Source organism: Leucoraja erinacea, chromosome 5 (genome assembly GCF_028641065.1).
Source record: "Leucoraja erinacea ecotype New England chromosome 5, Leri_hhj_1, whole genome shotgun sequence".
Lineage (NCBI taxonomy): Eukaryota > Metazoa > Chordata > Chondrichthyes > Rajiformes > Rajidae > Leucoraja > Leucoraja erinaceus.
In genome coordinates this window covers 65,984,763-66,002,100 of record NC_073381.1, presented here as the reverse complement: position 1 = coordinate 66,002,100, position 17,338 = coordinate 65,984,763, and the positions used below count along the sequence as shown (strand labels likewise).

General features: G+C 41.5%; 1 protein-coding gene across 4 annotated transcripts in view; it reads left to right on the top strand.

The window, feature by feature from the left end:
* The window catches only part of map3k7 (mitogen-activated protein kinase kinase kinase 7), a 91,392-nt gene extending 74,848 nt beyond the window's left edge, over positions 1-16,544 (top strand). For all 4 annotated transcript variants that reach the window (XM_055635831.1, XM_055635830.1, XM_055635834.1 and 1 more), the window contains 4 exons: positions 446-560; positions 8,068-8,129; positions 8,942-9,057; positions 13,417-16,544. In XM_055635831.1, coding sequence (XP_055491806.1) covers positions 446-560; positions 8,068-8,129; positions 8,942-9,057; positions 13,417-13,597 — 474 coding nt within the window. In that variant the 3' untranslated portion in view covers positions 13,598-16,544. The remainder of the gene's footprint in view (positions 1-445; positions 561-8,067; positions 8,130-8,941; positions 9,058-13,416) is intronic.
* Positions 16,545-17,338: the final 794 nt, after the last annotated feature.

The window sequence follows — 17,338 nt, the reverse complement described above, 5'->3', positions numbered from 1 at the left end:
TGTTTAAATTTAAATAATTTTAAATTAATTTTCTCAGCGCAAATATATACAAAATTACTTAGAATTAATTGCTGAAAAGTTGTGAAATGTAAACGGTATTATTATTTTGCTCAATTTGTTATTTGTCCATGTGTAATCTGTGGCAGAGTGAATTTAAATATTTGAATTCAAAACTAATTGTAGTTTTTAAATAAAGTAGTTAATCAATTCAGAATTTATTTTTATCTGCATCTTTCGGAATAGCTAAAACATGTTTGTAAAACAATTCAAATTCAATTCTATTGAACAATCATTTAAAGAATGGCAATATGTCAATGTAACAATTTGATTATCTGATGCCAGTCATTGCTTCTCCATTTTATACTGTAAAAATTATAGAAAATAGTCATTCAAACAAAATTATCATAAAGCATTTTAAGCCGATTTCTTTTGTTCACATATTCAGGGCAGCAGAAATAGCAGCCGTTCGTCTAGTCCGAGTGTGAGGATGATCACTGCCACGGGAACTCCTTCTGAGAAAACGACTCGCAACTATCCATGGACACCAGATGAATTAACAGGTTTGTTATGGCTTTTGTTTTAAACAGTTCAATTGATGGGAATGAATTCTCCTGAGTGATTGATTGAGTTGTCGGGCAAACAACTGGCAATTAGAGTTTAACGTGCAAAAGTGTGAGATCATGCACTTTAGTAAGAGCAATCAAAAGGCAAATTCTTATCTACAAAGTCATACTGCATGGAAACAGACCCTTTGGATCAATTTGCCCATGCCAACCAAGATGTCACATCTACATTTGTCTCAACTGCCAACATTTGGCCCATGACCATATCCCACTTAACCTTTCCGATCCATGCATTGTTCAAAAATGTGTTGAACGTTATAATTATACTTGCCATAATTACTTCATGTCAGCTTGTTCCATGTACCCAACATACTCGATGGAAAATGGTGCCCTCTCGTTTCCACCTGTACCTTTGTTCTTGTGTTGATTGTGAAAATAGCTAGTCATTAAGAAATGTGTCTTGATTTTATTGACTTTACTAGTGTGCTTCAATCGCTCTATTATACGTTCTCTAATAAATGCAGGTTAGTTACATTTTTATTATCTTCTGCATAAAATTTCCATGCACCTAAGCAGGATTTGCATGTGCTTGGCAAAAATCCTTTGTAAACTCACTCACCTCCATAGCGCAAGTGAGTGACTTTATTTTCACAGTTTTCAGAACAGTGATAATTACTTCAAACATGTTCTGATAATCATGGTTATGGATAAGACAGATTCTAGGCAGCCACGGTGGCGCAAGGACGGTATGGTGGTGCAGCGGTAGAGTTGCTGCCTTATAGTGCTTGCAGCGCCGGTGATCTGGGTTTGATCCCAACTACGGGTGCTGTCCGTTCGGAGTTTGTACATTCTACCTGTGACCGCGTGGGTTTTCTCCGAGATCTTCGGTTTCCTCCCACACTCCAAAGACGTACAGGTATGTAGGTTATTTGGCTTGCTGTATGTATAAATTGTCCCTAGTGTGTGTAGGATAGTGTTAATGTGCAGGGATCGCTGGTCAGTGCGGACTCGGAAATGGTGTTAAATTAATGAAAGGCAGGGGTGAAGAGCACAGATTGGGAGCAGCTGTTATTGGATAAGTCCATATCCGATGTTGTGAGTCATTAAAAGGGCAGCTGGTCACAATTCAGGACCAACTTCTTCCTAAGTAGAATAAAGAGAAGGATGGTAAAGTTCAGTAACCCTGGATGATGATAGATGTAAATTTAGTCGAAAACTAAAAGGAAGCATATAAAAAAGGACACAAAGTTGGTGTAAAATAAAAGACACAAAAGAAGCATGTAAGGCTCATGAAGCTGAAATCAGACAGTGTCCTTGAAGAGTATGAATGAAACTGGAGAGAACTTAAACAGGGACTCAGGTGGGGTAAAAGGGCTTGAGAAATATTCCTTACAAATAGGATTCAAGAAAATTCCAAAGTTTTTTGTAATTTTAAAAACAAGGCTATAAATGGGGAGTGGGTAGGACCACGCAAGGATAATTTGTGACTGATGCCAGAAGTGAATGGGATACTAATCATGTAATTTGAATCGGTATTCATCAAGAAAAATATGTAGGACAACAAGACAAGGGAGTGGTGTACTGATATTACAGGTTACGTTGATATCAAGTAGAAGGTGGTTGAAAGACATGATGGAGAATAAGCCACTAGTGAAATCTATCCTAGTTTATTGAGAGACAAGAAAGAAGATCTTTGTACCTGATTAGCCACCGATAGGGGTCCAAGAGGGCTGGAGAATAGTCAAAGTTGTTCAAAACATGAAGTGCCTGAAGAATTCAGCAGGTCAGGTGGTATCTGTGAAGGAAATGAACAGTCAATGTTTCAGGTCATGGCCCTTCTTCAGACTGATCACATTGACAGAGTTGGGGATATGAGGAAGATTGTCAAATAATCCTTCTGGATATAGACCAGATGGAAATATGGGTGGGAAAATGACAGATGGAGTTTAATCCGGAAATGTGTGACATATTGCGCTTTGGAGAAGTCAAATGAAAGAATACAGGACCGTCCGAGGCACTGATATACTGTTATATCTTGGGGTACAAACCCATAGCTTCCCGAAAATGGCAACACAAGTAGATTGGGTGGCAAAGAAGAAATATAACATGCTTGCCTTCATTGTTCAGGGTGATGCTTGTAAAAGTCAGTAAGCCTTGTGTAAAACTTTGGTTAGAGCATTTGGAATATTGTGTGCAACTCTGGTCACCACAATGCAGGAAGGATATGGAGGTTCTGGAGAGAGTAGAGAAGAGGTCCACCTGGGTGTTGTGTGGCTAATTAGCTTTGAGAGGTTGGACAATCTTGGGTTGGTTTTCTCTGGGGTGTTGAAGGCTGAGAGCAACCTGCTAGAAGTGTGAGACAATGAGAGGCATGAAAACAGTAGTTAGTATGATTCTTTTTCCCCAGGGCAAAATACCAGAGGACATAGTTTAAAGTAAGAGGGGAAAAGATCAAATAAGATTTATGTGACAAGTTTTTCTACAGTGGTAGGTGCCTTGGACGCACTGCCATGCAAGGTAAAGCAGATACAACCTCCATGCTTACGAGGCATTTAGGTAGTTATGTCAACAGGCAGTGAATAGAGGGATATCGACCATGTGCAGGCAGGTGGGATTAGATTAGATTGGCATTATGGTTGGTGCTGATGTGGTGGGCCCAAGGGCCTGTTTGTATACTGTATATTTCCCTGTTCCATTTTGTCGAGAATACATCTGTATTCTAATGCCACAATTTTTGTTTGATAGCACTGCTGTGAATTAACTTGGGATAGGGCGTGCAGGGCAGTGCTGCTCCCCACCATCATCACCATGATGATCCAGAAGGGCATGCTGGCCAATGTGGACGCGCTGAGCGGCCACACTTACGGAGCCCGCAGCCGGTCCCAAAGTGGCTCCAGCCCTAGCCGTGGGAAACTATGGAAGGGGGGCGAGTTAGGGTTAGGTATTTTCCTCTCAGTGGAAGATGCCTTGGCCTTCCCCCAGCCTGGCACTGCCCAAGTCCCACTATGGCCGTGACCCCCACTCTGCCCACTGGCAGTCAGTGGGGTTCTGTAAATGGGGGAACACACAGGATCTGCCCTCAATCATTAATTATGCGGGTTAAGGAGCCAGTGAAACCTGGGACCTCTGCGGCAGTCTCACTCAACATACACACTCACAATTATATTCATAAAATATGACTCCAGTCATATTCATGTCATAAAACAAGGGATTTTTGTGTTTCCAACCTTAATTCATCTTACTACATTACTAGCTATTTACTAGCAATAGGAGCACTGCATTCCATTTCAAATGAATGACGGTGAATCCAAGAGAATATCTGGAGCAAACACAAATAAATCAGTCAAATTGTTTCCAGTACAAATACTAAGAAAGAAATGCTGCACGAGAAAGTAAGAAAACTATCAAGGCATGGCATTTTACTGCCAATACATCTACACTTAACAAGTGTACAGTGTTATGCAGTTGCATTCGTCTATCATCATATCATATCATATCTATCTATATCTATATTATTAAATCTCTGAGCTTGACCGCTTTTGGCCGACTGTGCTGCGATTTCCTAGAGAACGCCGCCACCTACGACCGTCATTTTTGGCCACCTCGCTCAGAGCCCCCCTCCGCCGTATGAGTGCGGAGGACCTTTTCCGTTGATGAAAAATGAGACGGATATTAATGTTTTTACAAAATTCCCCCATTCTCTCTGCTGCCCCCGCTGGCGGCAGGGGGATGGACAATAAAACCAGGAAGTGTCGTGCCTCATTCAGTCTCTGCCTGACCAGGAAGTGAGAAGGTCACGGCTCTCTGACCTGCGAATAACACTTAACGCACGTCTACTCCACGGTAAGTCCCCTGTAAAGTGGCTGCAGCCCTTTTTAACAAGTTTGTGTTCACAAAATGAATTTTAGTTGTCGGGTGTCTGCAGCCTAATTGTTTGCCTTGGCTTGGCTTTTAAAATCGTTGCAACAGTTGGATGCCTGCCCAAGCATCCATACGGCCTACAATGTCTATACTAGCCCTCTGGAAACCAGTACCTTCAGCCCGCAACACCCATACTAGCGCAACAGACAGCCCCCCCCCCCCCCCCCCCCCCCCCCCCCCCCCCCCCCCCCCCACTGGCGAGCAGTATTGGAATTGGTGGAGAGGTGGAATATTGCGTTGGTGACCAGCCCTCCCGTGTGATGCTGTGACCCAACGGATCCCACTTAGTCTAGTATAATATTAAAACTCTGTGGCTGCTGGCTCGCTGTGTGTGTTTCTGACTTGTGGCTGCCAGCCTTTGATTCGTTGCTATGCCAACGTCAGATCCAGAAACGCCGAGTTTTTTTCCATTTCGGTAGAGATTTCACTTTTCATTCCAAGTATCCACTCCTCATTAAATTCTGTCGTGTTTATGTACACATTTTTAATAAAATCCTTCTTCCCCCCCCCCCCCCCCCCCCTCACTCATTTTGTCGCCTCCTGCTGGCCAGCGACCATAACGTCCGCTGGCGCCCGCGTCTCGCCTCAATGACGCAATTTAAAAACAGCCGCACTGCTGATTCCTGAGCCGCTTGAGTTGGAGGACCACGTCTCCCATGGGGGCTATGAGTAGGGAACGGCTGCATTGGGGGAGCAGACCCAACGGGTCTGCACTTGGTCTAGTATACTTTTAAAACTGTGTGTGTGGGTGGGTGGATGTCATTTTGCCTTTGAAATTCCTCGCAACCAGGCGCAAACACGCGGAGATCTTTACATATTTCGATAGGGATTTAACTTATGGTTTCAGAAATCCACTCCTCTCTCGATTTGCTCAATTATTTCCCCAGATTTGAATAAAATTGTTCAAGTCAAGTCAATTGAGTTTATTGTCATGTGTCCCTCACAAGACAATGAAATTCTTGCTTTGCTTCAGCACAACAGAACATAGTAGGCATTGACTACAAAACACATGAATAAATAAACTGATGAAGTGGAAATAACAGATTATGGGCTATTAATGTTCAGAGTTTTGTCCGAGCCAGGTTTAATGGCAAAACTCACTTTAAAAAAAATAATCACCGCTTGCCAGTTGCTGACGTCACAATGCCCACATGCCCACCAATCAAGGCCCACCTGCCTCCTGACACCGCCCCCGCCGCTCTGGATTAATGCAGCTGCTGTCAACGCACATGCGCAGTTTTCCCATGAGGTACGTTACTCCACCCACCCCCACCCCTGTTCTTCAAAAGGCGCAGAAAGAACGAGAATATTCTGCAGCAAAGATCCTAGAGTTGTGCTCAGCTATAGGTTCTTTGTTCTGCAGATTGCTCACGCGCTGAACGACGTTCTCCTCACTGTCGGCGCAGCTCACGAAGCCCTGCCCCTCCCATCCCCTGCGCGCTCATTCCAGATGTGGGTTTCCAGAGAGTCAGAAGCTCTACCCCCTTCCCTCCACCACCCTCCTCCCTTCCCCCCACCTCTCCCCTTCCCCCCCACCACCTCTCCCCTTCCCTCCTCTCAGCCCCCTTTCCCCCCCCCCTCTCCTATCTCTCGCTCCCCTCCTCCCCCCACCCTCACTCATGCTCCCTCTCCTCCTCCCCTCTAGCGCCCCCCCCCCCCCCCCCCCCCCCCCCCCCCCCCCCTGTCTCTTGCCTTTCTGTCTCTGCCTCTCTCTCCGTCTCTCCCCATTCTCTCTCTGTCCTCACTCTCTGCCCCCCCCCCCCCTCTAGCCGCTCCTGTGAGTTGGGGGCTATGCGTTAGTGGATAAGGCGGTTATGGGTTAAAAGGAGCAAAAAAACTGCAAGTAGCTGAGTATCAGTAGTGCGTGATTAATTGTTTTTGTAGGTTCTTTAGTATATATTATATATTTCTGACAATTGTGAAGTTGAATCAAAAGTTCAAATCTGTAGTCCATTTTGATATTGATACTGCCAATTGAGCTGCAAGGCTATCATGTGTGGGAGGGTGAGATACTTCAGAAGGATTTAGCTGGTTACTTGTTTAAACTAATAATTGCAACTAGAACTGATGCAGTAATCCCTGCTGTATGTGCACTGGAAAGATTTATCAATAAACACCAGTTAACTAGTTGCGAGTGGGCCTGCTGGGTTTTTAAAACATCAGCTATCCCATTGTGTATCTGTCAAACCCCCTCCTCACTTGTATCTACCTATTGCTCGCCAGGCTTGAATCCTGCCCCTTCTCTCTTCCAGCTTTCTCCTCCCCTATAAACAATCAGTCTGAAGAAGAGTCCCGACCCAAAACATCACCTGTCCATGTTTACCTGAGATGTTGCTTCACCCAGAGTTTAGTTTATTTTAGAATTGTAGCGCGGAAATAGGCTGATCGGCCCACCGAGTCTGCGTCAACCAGAGATCCCCGCAGACTAACACTATCCTACACTCACTAAGGACAATCGTTACATTTAACCATTTACGCCAATTAACCTACAAACCTGTACGTCTTTGGAGTGTGGGAGGAAACCAAAGATCTCGGAGAAACCCGACGCAGGTCATGCGGAGAACCTACATACTCCGTACAGACAGCACCTATAGTCAGGATCGAACCCGGGTCTCCGGAAGCAACTCTACCACTGCGCCACCGTGCCGCACAGTTACTTAAACAATTTGTGTCTTTCTCATCTATCCATTTCAATTTCATAATTGGTTTCAATTTAGAAAACATTTGAGGAAATCTTTATGAAGTGTAATAGATATGCTGCTAAATAATTATGTGCCAGTTTGTTTTTTGTTTAATTAGACCTCTGTTGATACAAAGGTGCAGCAATTAGATTACAAGACCAATAATCAAAGTTCACATCTCACCATGGAAACTATGAAATTTAAATTTTCTTAATAATTTGGCATTTACAAAACTATATTATCCATGAGTGATGATGCATACATGTGAATTAGGAGTAGGCATAGGCCATTCAATAAAACCATGATAACCAAAACAGAATGAATTGTTCAAACAGTTCGCCACTGTTGTCCTTCAGCTGGGGTGGGAATCAGCCATCCTTGCCTTGCCTGTATTGGACTCCATATTCACAAAGATGTTTGATTTTTTAATGGCCTAGCAAAACTCTCAGACCAAAGACTATTGGGACTATTAGGGAGGGTTCTGGTGGAAGCCGCTGATTGGCGGAAGCAGACTAGAGGAAGCAGACAACTCCTGAAATGCCACCTTAAATCTCAGTGACAGTAAATCTTGATTCTCCATCTCGTTGCAAAGGTTGTGAATCGTGACCTCCTGTTGTACCACCGTGATATGTGAATTATGAAGTTCTAAGGCAAACTAAAATAATTGAGAAAGAATATCAGGAAAAATACACTCTCAGGAGCTATTGATAGCAGAAATCCACTTGAACAAACAGCTGGTCTGTTGAACTTGCTTTATAAATGATGTTCTTCACCAGACTAAGCAACCAGCTGCCTTAGACAACTGGACTTTGACAAGGTTTGAAGTCAGTTCCCATAAATAAACACGACAAAATATATGCAACCTAATAATTTGAGTTAATGCTTTGACAATTATTTTCCAGATACCAATGGTTCTGATAACTCTATCCCAATGGCATATCTTACACTGGATCACCAGTTGCAGGTAAGAATTGTCAGTAGGTACCTCAAATAGTTTTGGTTGATTATTTTTAATTCTGAGCACTAATTCATTGTGAAGCTTAATATATGGGTGGCTTGTGCTCATTTTCAGAATGATTTTCTCAAGCAAATAATTTCCACTAATTCATGCCGTGAATATGCAGTTAGATAAATGTGTAGGAAGGAACTGCAGATGCTGCTTTAAACTGAAATCGAAACTCTACAGCCACTGCAGTTAGATAAATGTTCTAATTCCATGAATATACAGCATTACACTCTGTAAGTGGTCCATGATCACTTTAAGTTATAGGTGACTGAAGATAAAGGGAAATTCCTTGAGCATTTGTTTCAGTTATCATATTGGCAATAAGAACAGAAAACGCTGGAAATGCTCATATAGTCAGGCATTATCAGTGATGAAAGGAATCGAGTCAATTGTGTTTGTTTCAATGGAAATGCATGATACTGGGAACAGGATTATATATTTGTGGATCCAGTGGGAACAAGCTTCCAAAATACGTGAGATTATCTTTCTCATTTCACAATATAACCTAGTGTCTTTTCAACATCTCTGCCTGTGTACTAATGTCATTAAGAATTGCATGTGGTATTAAGAAAGTAAAAACGTAATTAAGTTTGACCCTGTTCTTATCCATTCTCCAACCATGAGCTTTGAATATAACTCTCCTACATACGTGAAAGTCCATTGTTTCCTGATACAGCTGCGCATTTAGTTTTCCAACAGTGATTTTTAGATTAGCTTGTAAAGGTATGCTTTGTGACCATTTCATTTGTGACATTTGCATTTCTCCACAGCCACTAGCTCCATGCCCAAACTCCAAAGAATCCATGTCTGTATTTGAGCAGCATTGCAAAATGGCTCAGGAATACCTGAAAGTTCAAACTGAAATAGCATTATTACTACAGAGAAAGTAAGTGACGGTTATTTACATTTCCTTTCTTGTATGTTGAGTTTAAATTAAAATAGCACCTAACAAACATGCAACTTTTTATTGTTGCAAGATCTGAAAATCCTGCATTATAACAAAGCATCTCTAAGAGAGTGGGAAAATTACTAATACATGTGTGTATCAGTTTATTCTTTTCATCTTGGAATGGTACCATTGAGGCCAATGAGAAGGAGATGGCAAACAAACCATAATGTTCAAGTAACAAGAGCAAGTGGGAAATTAAATATTCCAAACGGGAGCAAGCGTCTTGACCCTTCAAAGCTTCACTTTTATCATTCCATCATAAATGAGGCCTTCACTAGGGTCTTCTCTATATTCCGCAGCTCTGCTCTTGCTCTGTTTCCCCCCCTCCCCCCCCAGTCAACAGGGACAGGGTCCCCTAGTCCTCACTTTACACCCCATCAGCTGTCGCATGCAGCACATAATCCTCCAACATTTTCACCACCTCCAACGGGATCCCACCACTAGCTACATCTTCCCAACTCAACCGCTTTTTGCAGAGACCGTTTCCTCTGAAACTCTCTGGTCAACTCGTTCCTTCCCACCCAAACCACCCATTCCCCAGGTACTTTCCCCTGCAACCGCAAGAGATGCAACACCTGTCCCTATGCCTCCACTCTCGGCTCCGTCCAAGGACCCTGACAGCCTTTTCCAGTGAGGCAGAGGTTCACTTGCAACTCCTCCAACCTCATCTACTGTGTCCGCTGATCCAGGTGTGGACTCCTATATATCGGCAAGACCAAGCCCAGGCTCGGCAATTGTTTCGCTGAACACCTTCGCTCAGTCCGCCTTAACCTCCCTGATCTCATGGTTGCTAAACATTTTAACTCCCCCTCCCATTCCCACACTGACCTTTCTGTCATGGGCCTCCTCCATTGTCAGAGTGAGGCCCAGTGCAAATTGGAAGAACAGCACCACCTATTTTGCTTGGGCAGCTTACACCCCAGCGATATGAACATTGACTCCTCTAACTTCAAGTTACCCTTGCTTTCTCTTTCTCCCCATCTCTTCCCAGTTCTCCAACAAGTTTTACTGTCTCCTACTACATTTTATCCCCGATTGCATTGGTGTTAACTTCTCCCAGCTAGCAATGATCTATTCCACATTTTTCTTGATCTCCATTCCCTTTACCATGTTTTCACATCTTCATACTTCCTTATCTATGTATCTCACTCTCCCCTGTCTCGACCCAAAATGTCACCCATTGCTTCTTTCCAGAGATGCTGCCTGTCCCACTGAGTTACTCCAGCATTTTGTGTCTATCCTCATTATTATCTAGTAGGTTCAAATACATGTTTAGTTTATTGTCACGTGTACTGAGGTACAGTGAAAAGATTTTTTGTTGCCTGCTATCCAGTCAGCGGAAAGACTACACGTGATTACAATCAAGCCATCCACTGAGAAATATTCTCACAGCTGTAGGCTTGACAACACTAAGAAATTTTGACGTCGTCCAGATCTGTACAGAGAATTTGATTGCAATTTTAAATACGAGATTGAACATCCATCCTAGTGTTATTCCATGAACTCTGAATGCATATCCATTATCCACAGGTTTCCAGAGTTGTTGAAAGATAAAAGATTGAGGGGGGATCTTATAGAAACTTACAAAATTCTTAAGGGGTTGGAGATGCAGGAAGTCCAGGACAAGAGGTCACAGTTTAAGGATAAAGGGGAAATCCTTTAGGACCGAGATAAGAAAAAAAATTTTCACACAGAGAGTGGTGAATCTCTGGAACTCTCTGCCACAGAAGGTAGTTGATTGGCTTTATTTAAGAGGGAGTTAGATGTGGCCCTTGTGGCTAAAGGGATCAGGGGGTATGGAGAGAAGGCAGGTACAGGATACTGAGTTGGATGATCAGCCATGATCATATTGAATGGCGGTGCAGGCTCGAAGGGCCGAATGACCTACTCCTGCACCTATTTTCTATGTTTCTACAATTCAGCTGTACATGACTTCTCACCAATGCCAAAAATAGCAATTTTGAAAAGAAAACCATCATCCGTCCTTTAAGCCTTCACCTCACCTATAGTGATGCTGCTCACACAGCTGTTTCCCCAGGGATATGGACTACTGTTTCTTAAACGTTAGGTTAGTCCCAGCCTCAGCTTCCTCATCTGGCAACTTGTTCCACATACCCACCACCCTTTGTGTGAGAAAGTTACCCCTCAGACTCTTATTAACAATAAACCTTAGCAAATTTGCAGATGACACAAAGCTGGGTGGCAGTGTGAACTGTGAGGAGGATGCTATGAGAATGCAAGGTGACTTGGACCGGTTGGGAAAGTGGGCAGGTGCATGGCAGATGCGCTTTAATGTGAGGTTACCACTTTGGTGGAAAAAACAGGTAGGCAGATTATTATCTAAATGGTGTCAAGTTGGGAAAAGGGGAAGTACAATGGGATCTGGAGGTCCTTGTTCATCAGTCAATTAAAGTAAGCATGCAGGTACAGCAAGCAGTGAAGAAAACAAATGGCATGTTGGCCTTCATAACAAGAGGAGTTGAGTACTGGAGCAAGGAGGTCCTTCTGCAGTTGTACAGGGCACCTAGTGAGACCACACCTGGAGTATTGTGTGCAGTTTTGGTCCCCTAATTTGAGGAAGGACATTCTTGCTATTGAGGGAGTGCAGCGGAGGTTTACAGGTTAATTACCGGATGGTGGGACGGTCATATGTTGATAGAATGGAGCGGCTGGGCTTGTATAGATGAGGGGGTTCTTATTGAAACATATAAGATTGTCAAGGGTTTGGACACGCTAGAGGCAGGAAACATGTTCCCGAGGTTGGGGGAGTTCAGAACCAGGAGCCACAGTTTAAGAATAAGGGGTAAGCCATTTAGAACGGAGAGGGGGAAACACTTTTTCACACAGAGAGTTGCAAGTCTGTGGAATTCTCTGCCTCAGAGGGAGGTAGAGGCCAGTTCTCTGGATACTTTCAAGAGAGAGCAAGATAGGGCTCTAAAAGATAGTGGAGTCAGGGGATATGGGGAGAAGGCAGGACTGGGGATGATCGGCCATGATTACATTGAATGGCGATGCTGGTTCGAAGTGCCAAATGGCCTACTCCTGCACCTATTGTCTATTGTCTAAATCTTTTCCCCTTCACCTTCAACCTATGTCCTCTGGTCCTCAATTCCCCTACTCTGGGCAAGAGACTCTGTGCATTTACCCAATATGTTCCTCTCATGATTTTGTACGCCTGTAAGTTCACCCTTCATCCTCCTGCGCTCCATGGAATAGAGATCCAGTCTACTAAACCTCTCCCCATAGCTCACACCCTCTCGTCCTGGCAACAACCTTGTGATAGGAGCAGAATTCGGCCATTCGGCCCATCAAGTCTACTCTAACCCAATCCTCCTAACCCAATTCTCCTTCCTTCTCCCCATAGCCCCAGATAAATTGTATTAAATTGAAGAAGAAAACATAAGCTTAGGTCTGAAAAGGGGGATACATTCAGAATGAACCAAATAAGGACCAATAAAATAAGAAAGAGAACATAAATATGAAGGCATACTCTAAAAAATCTAAAAAACTGCCCTCATCCTCATGTGCTCCAAGGAATAGAATCCCAGCCTACTCAACCTCTCCCTTTAGCTCAGACCCTCTAGTCCTGGCAACATCCTAGTATATCTTCTCTGTACCCTTTCCAGCTTGACAACGTCTTTCCTATAACATGGAGCCCAGAACTGAACACAATATTCTAAATGCGGCCTCACGAGTGTCTTATATAACTACAACATGACCTCCCAACTTCCATACTCAATAGTCTGACTGATGACGCCCTAAGTGTGTCAAAAGCCTTTTTGACCACCTGGTATACCTGCGACTCCATCTTCAAGGAACCATGCACCTGCATTCCTAGATCCCTCTGCTCCACAGCACTCCCCAGAGCCATACCATTCACTGTCAGTTAGACTTCCCAAAATGCAATATCTCACATTTCTCTGTATTAAATTCCAATTCTCAATTTTTCTCAATTTTGAAATTCTTGTCACAGTTTTTGAATACCTCCGTGCTTTAGGTTTATTACTGTCATGTGTACCGAGGTACAGTGAAAATATTTGATTTTCATACTATTCAAATAAATCAGATTGACCTTGCCTCGCTCCTGTGTGGGTACTACTATATTTTGCTGCGTCTACCTGCAATTCTGATTGCTCTCTCTGATGCTAAGACCTTAAACTTTAGAACTTTCTCCCTGCTGTTATTTTGAGTAAATTTCATCTGCATCCTCTTATTTATTCAGAATCATATTTTGTATTGTGTTGTTGACACACGCAAGGTTTAGTAACTTTTTAAAAAATTGATTCTAAATTATAGGCAAGAATTAATAGCAGAACTGGACCAGGACGAAAAAGATCAACAGAATACCTCCCGACTGGTTCAAGAACATAAGAAGCTTTTGGAAGAAAACAAAAGTTTATCTACGTACTATCAAGAATGTAAGAAGCGGCTAGAATACATAAGAGCCCAACAACAAAAGCGACAAGGCACGTCCTGAGGCAGTGGAATATGTGGGCGCTTGTACCTATGCTACATGCCCGGGACTATTGCTTAGTCACACAAAGACTGATTTTTTTGGGAGATGACCTGTTATGGATAATTTCATTCAGTGTTCGGGCCTCTCTGTTGTGTTCTGGAAGTGGATTTCTGTGCATCTCCATTGCAGCCTTGTACATCAGACAAACGTTGTCTTTAGTTGATTTTTTTTTTTTAAATAGGTTAGTATTTAATTTCATTCCATGCATATTTTAGATCAATCACCAGTTAGATATGAGATGTTTTAGATAAAATTGTGGCAATAAATTATTTGTAAGAAACTGCAATTCAGTTCAGATGTTACAAGAAGGGAAGGGAATATCTAAACCAAAACAAACTGATTGTTAGGCCCCACTGATCATTCTTGCATGTTATGGACTTTATTGCTCATAATGCTGGATGCTAATGTGCCTTGGAGGCCAGCAGTATTTTCCTTTGGTCACCGTATATTAACTATAATGTTCTTTAATTGGGACAGATCTGCAGTAATGGTAGCTGTCCACAGCTCTATGCTAATTAAAAAAAAAGATCCTATGGCTGGATGTTTTGGAAAGTTCGGATACCATCCAGCAGTATTAATCTCAGAGGCATCTGTAATGTGAAATCAAATAGAGTGCATTGAGCATACATATTCCAAACTCATATTGCACAGTTTGTCAAAGGAGAAACACTATTTTTAAAAAATAAATTCCAGAAGTTTTTACAAAGCAGCAACTTGATAGGAATCTTCAATACTGATGCCACTGCAGTAACTTTTTTTTCTGACATGGATGGTATGTGTTAAACAGCCTTGTGTTTTAAATTTTAAATAATTATATATCGAAAATTAACTTGGACATAACAGTTATATTAGAGATATAAATCTGAAATAACTAAAAGTCATTTAAGAACAAATCGGCTCATCCAGAACACAGGGAACAGTATTCACAATGCACTCAAACCAATAATCTTTTATTTTCTGTGATGTGTTTCCTGGGAATACTGGATCACAGAACCATCCTTGTATGTTTTTATTTTATCCTACTCCAAAGTTAAACTCTAACATTTATCTGCAGCAGAATTACAGATTAGTCCATGAGATTACAGATTTGTGCATTGCCCTAAATAAGCTGTTCTAAAGCTTTATTTTATGGTATAATTAGCTTCCACAAAATAATACCTCTGAATTTTAGCAGAGTGGTATTTTCTTTTGATAATCAGCTTTGAAAGTATGTCCACATAACATAATGGACCTTGATTGAAGACACCAAGATGGACAAATTGCACTTTATTTTTTTCTTAGCATGGAGCATGGATGAGCTTGTGAGACATGCAGCTGGGCCAGGTGGAGTTAACAGTACTGTAATTGTTTACATTCTCTAAATTAGCATTGGCAGAGGATCCAGAAAGGATTTATTAATGTGACATTTGTGAAATGTTGGTTGCTTTGGTAAATTCAACCTGAGCAGAATCTTGTGATTAGCTGCGCAGCCAGATATTTGCTCACTCTTATGGGAGATAGGTCATAATAATTCTGGAAGAGGCAACCACAATTTCAAAGCAAGTATTTTTGTTAGAGATGGTATCCTTTTTGAAGGATGTACATAAGCTGGATTAAAACAATCGGATAAGAACTCTTTTGAGCAGTCTGTTTTACTTGTTTGGATCAAAAGAGAGCTCATGTCTTTTTGTTTAAACGTATTCACTCCAGTGAAAGTATAGTCATTCAGTTATAGTCAGCTGTCTTGTTCAACAGTTGAATAAAACTTTAAGCCATTGGACTGTTTTGAGGACTGCAGAAACATATCTGCATCAAAATATGAGGATGTTTTCTCAAGTTCAGTTATTCCGGTATGCTGTGAACAAACAAAAGTCTGTGGTTCTCTCTATTTCTATATCTCACTAAATTTTCATTAATGCGAGAAATTAGTGTTTGCTGATTTTATATGAAAAAAACCCAACAGATTCTGTAAAACAACAACTGTATATACATATATATTTATTTGAAAGAGTGGCTTATTTTGAATGTTTTTTTGGTAGGTTAAACTTCTTTTTCCTAGGAGGTTTAGGTTAAATTGTAATGTTCATTGGTCAACTGATTGGGGGATACCAACTGTCATAGGCAGTTGAAATACCTCAACGGAGTTACAGTGGAGTCTGTTTTTAGGCTATTTCTGCAGCCATCTGTTAAAATCCAAAACAATAACCAATCTTGTGTTAACATGTACACTTTAGCATGCTTTTTAATTGCTGGATTAGGTCCTTTCCCAGAGTCTTTAGAAATGATGATTTTTCTCCTTGTATATCCTTCCACCTGGTTGTTTATTTTTGCAGACACATTCTTGCCACCTTTTTAAACTAAAAGCACTTCATTTGTGGAAAGATTATCCAGGATAGCATGGTACCATGCTGAAAAGACCTGAAACCTTTGGTCTTATTTCCCTGACGTTCAGGGTTGCACTGGGGATGCTATAATTGGCCTTCTTGATCTGAGGCAAAGGAGAGAAATCATATTCCTGCAGCCTGTGCAGGAAGAAATAGAGTGTGTGGGTATTGAGTGCGAATGGGATTCTGATCAACAATGCTGCCTTCCCACATTTGGATTGCTAACTCGCAGCCTAAGCTCTGACATGAAGAATGCCAATTCAGGTTACTATGTTATGGACTATTGGCATTTCTAGAGCTGTATACCAACATTAATATAATGTTACCAGAAAAATAAGATTGGTATATGGGAGGGGAAGGAATATGGGAGGCAAAATGAGAGGGACTTCTTTAGAAAATGGCTTTGTTTGAAATGTGGGTTGTGTATGCATTTAGGGATGAGGGTTGTGTTTTGAGACATGCTGTTATTGAATCTAAAAGGTGAGTCCTTGGAGGACTGCAATAGCATTTACAAAGAAAAATAAAGTCTAGAAGTTTTTCACTTACTTCAATGTCAGTTTAGAAATCTGATGTTGTGCCTTAGATTTAATTAAGGGTAAACTATTTTTACAGCTAAGATCCAATTTCAGCTTCAAGTATTGGACTACATCTTTTTTAAAAGAAGGGTCCAAATAGCACTTCAAATATTTTTGTCGAAAAGTATTATGAGGAGATAAGTTTGTTAAGTGATATAAAAGAGAATACGAATCATGTTACTTCACTAATTCACAATACCCCGGCTTTTGCAAAATTCTGAAGTCTTGCATATCAGATTAATAAAGGCCCACCCGCCAAAAAAAATCTCTGAACAACAAAAGTCTCCCATGTTTCTTGAGTAAGTTTAAGGAATTCTGAATAAAAATTTGCTATGCCTTTTGCATAGTAGCTTATAGTGTTAGGTATAATTGCAACCTACATAATTCAGCTCTATACTCCATTTGAAAGGACTGAGATAACAAATTTAATAATTTACCAAAATAGATGTATATACTGTAGATATTTGTATTTTTGGTGCATCCAATAACTTGATTATTGATTGCTTGAATAATTTTCAATATTTGGTACATTTTATTTTGTATAGATAAAACATCAAAGCTTTCTGCCATTACTAGCAGCCCTATTGGTAAAAATTATTTAGTCTCACTGACTCTACCGGTTGCTGAATGCCCACACTTATCACAAATCTACTGACATGAGGATTCCGATTGTAATTTGAGCAACATTAAGTAGCTTTCTTTAGACATCTCTGCACACAGATAAGGAGACTTGATGCACTGCTGAAATTGGGCCTTGGATTCAT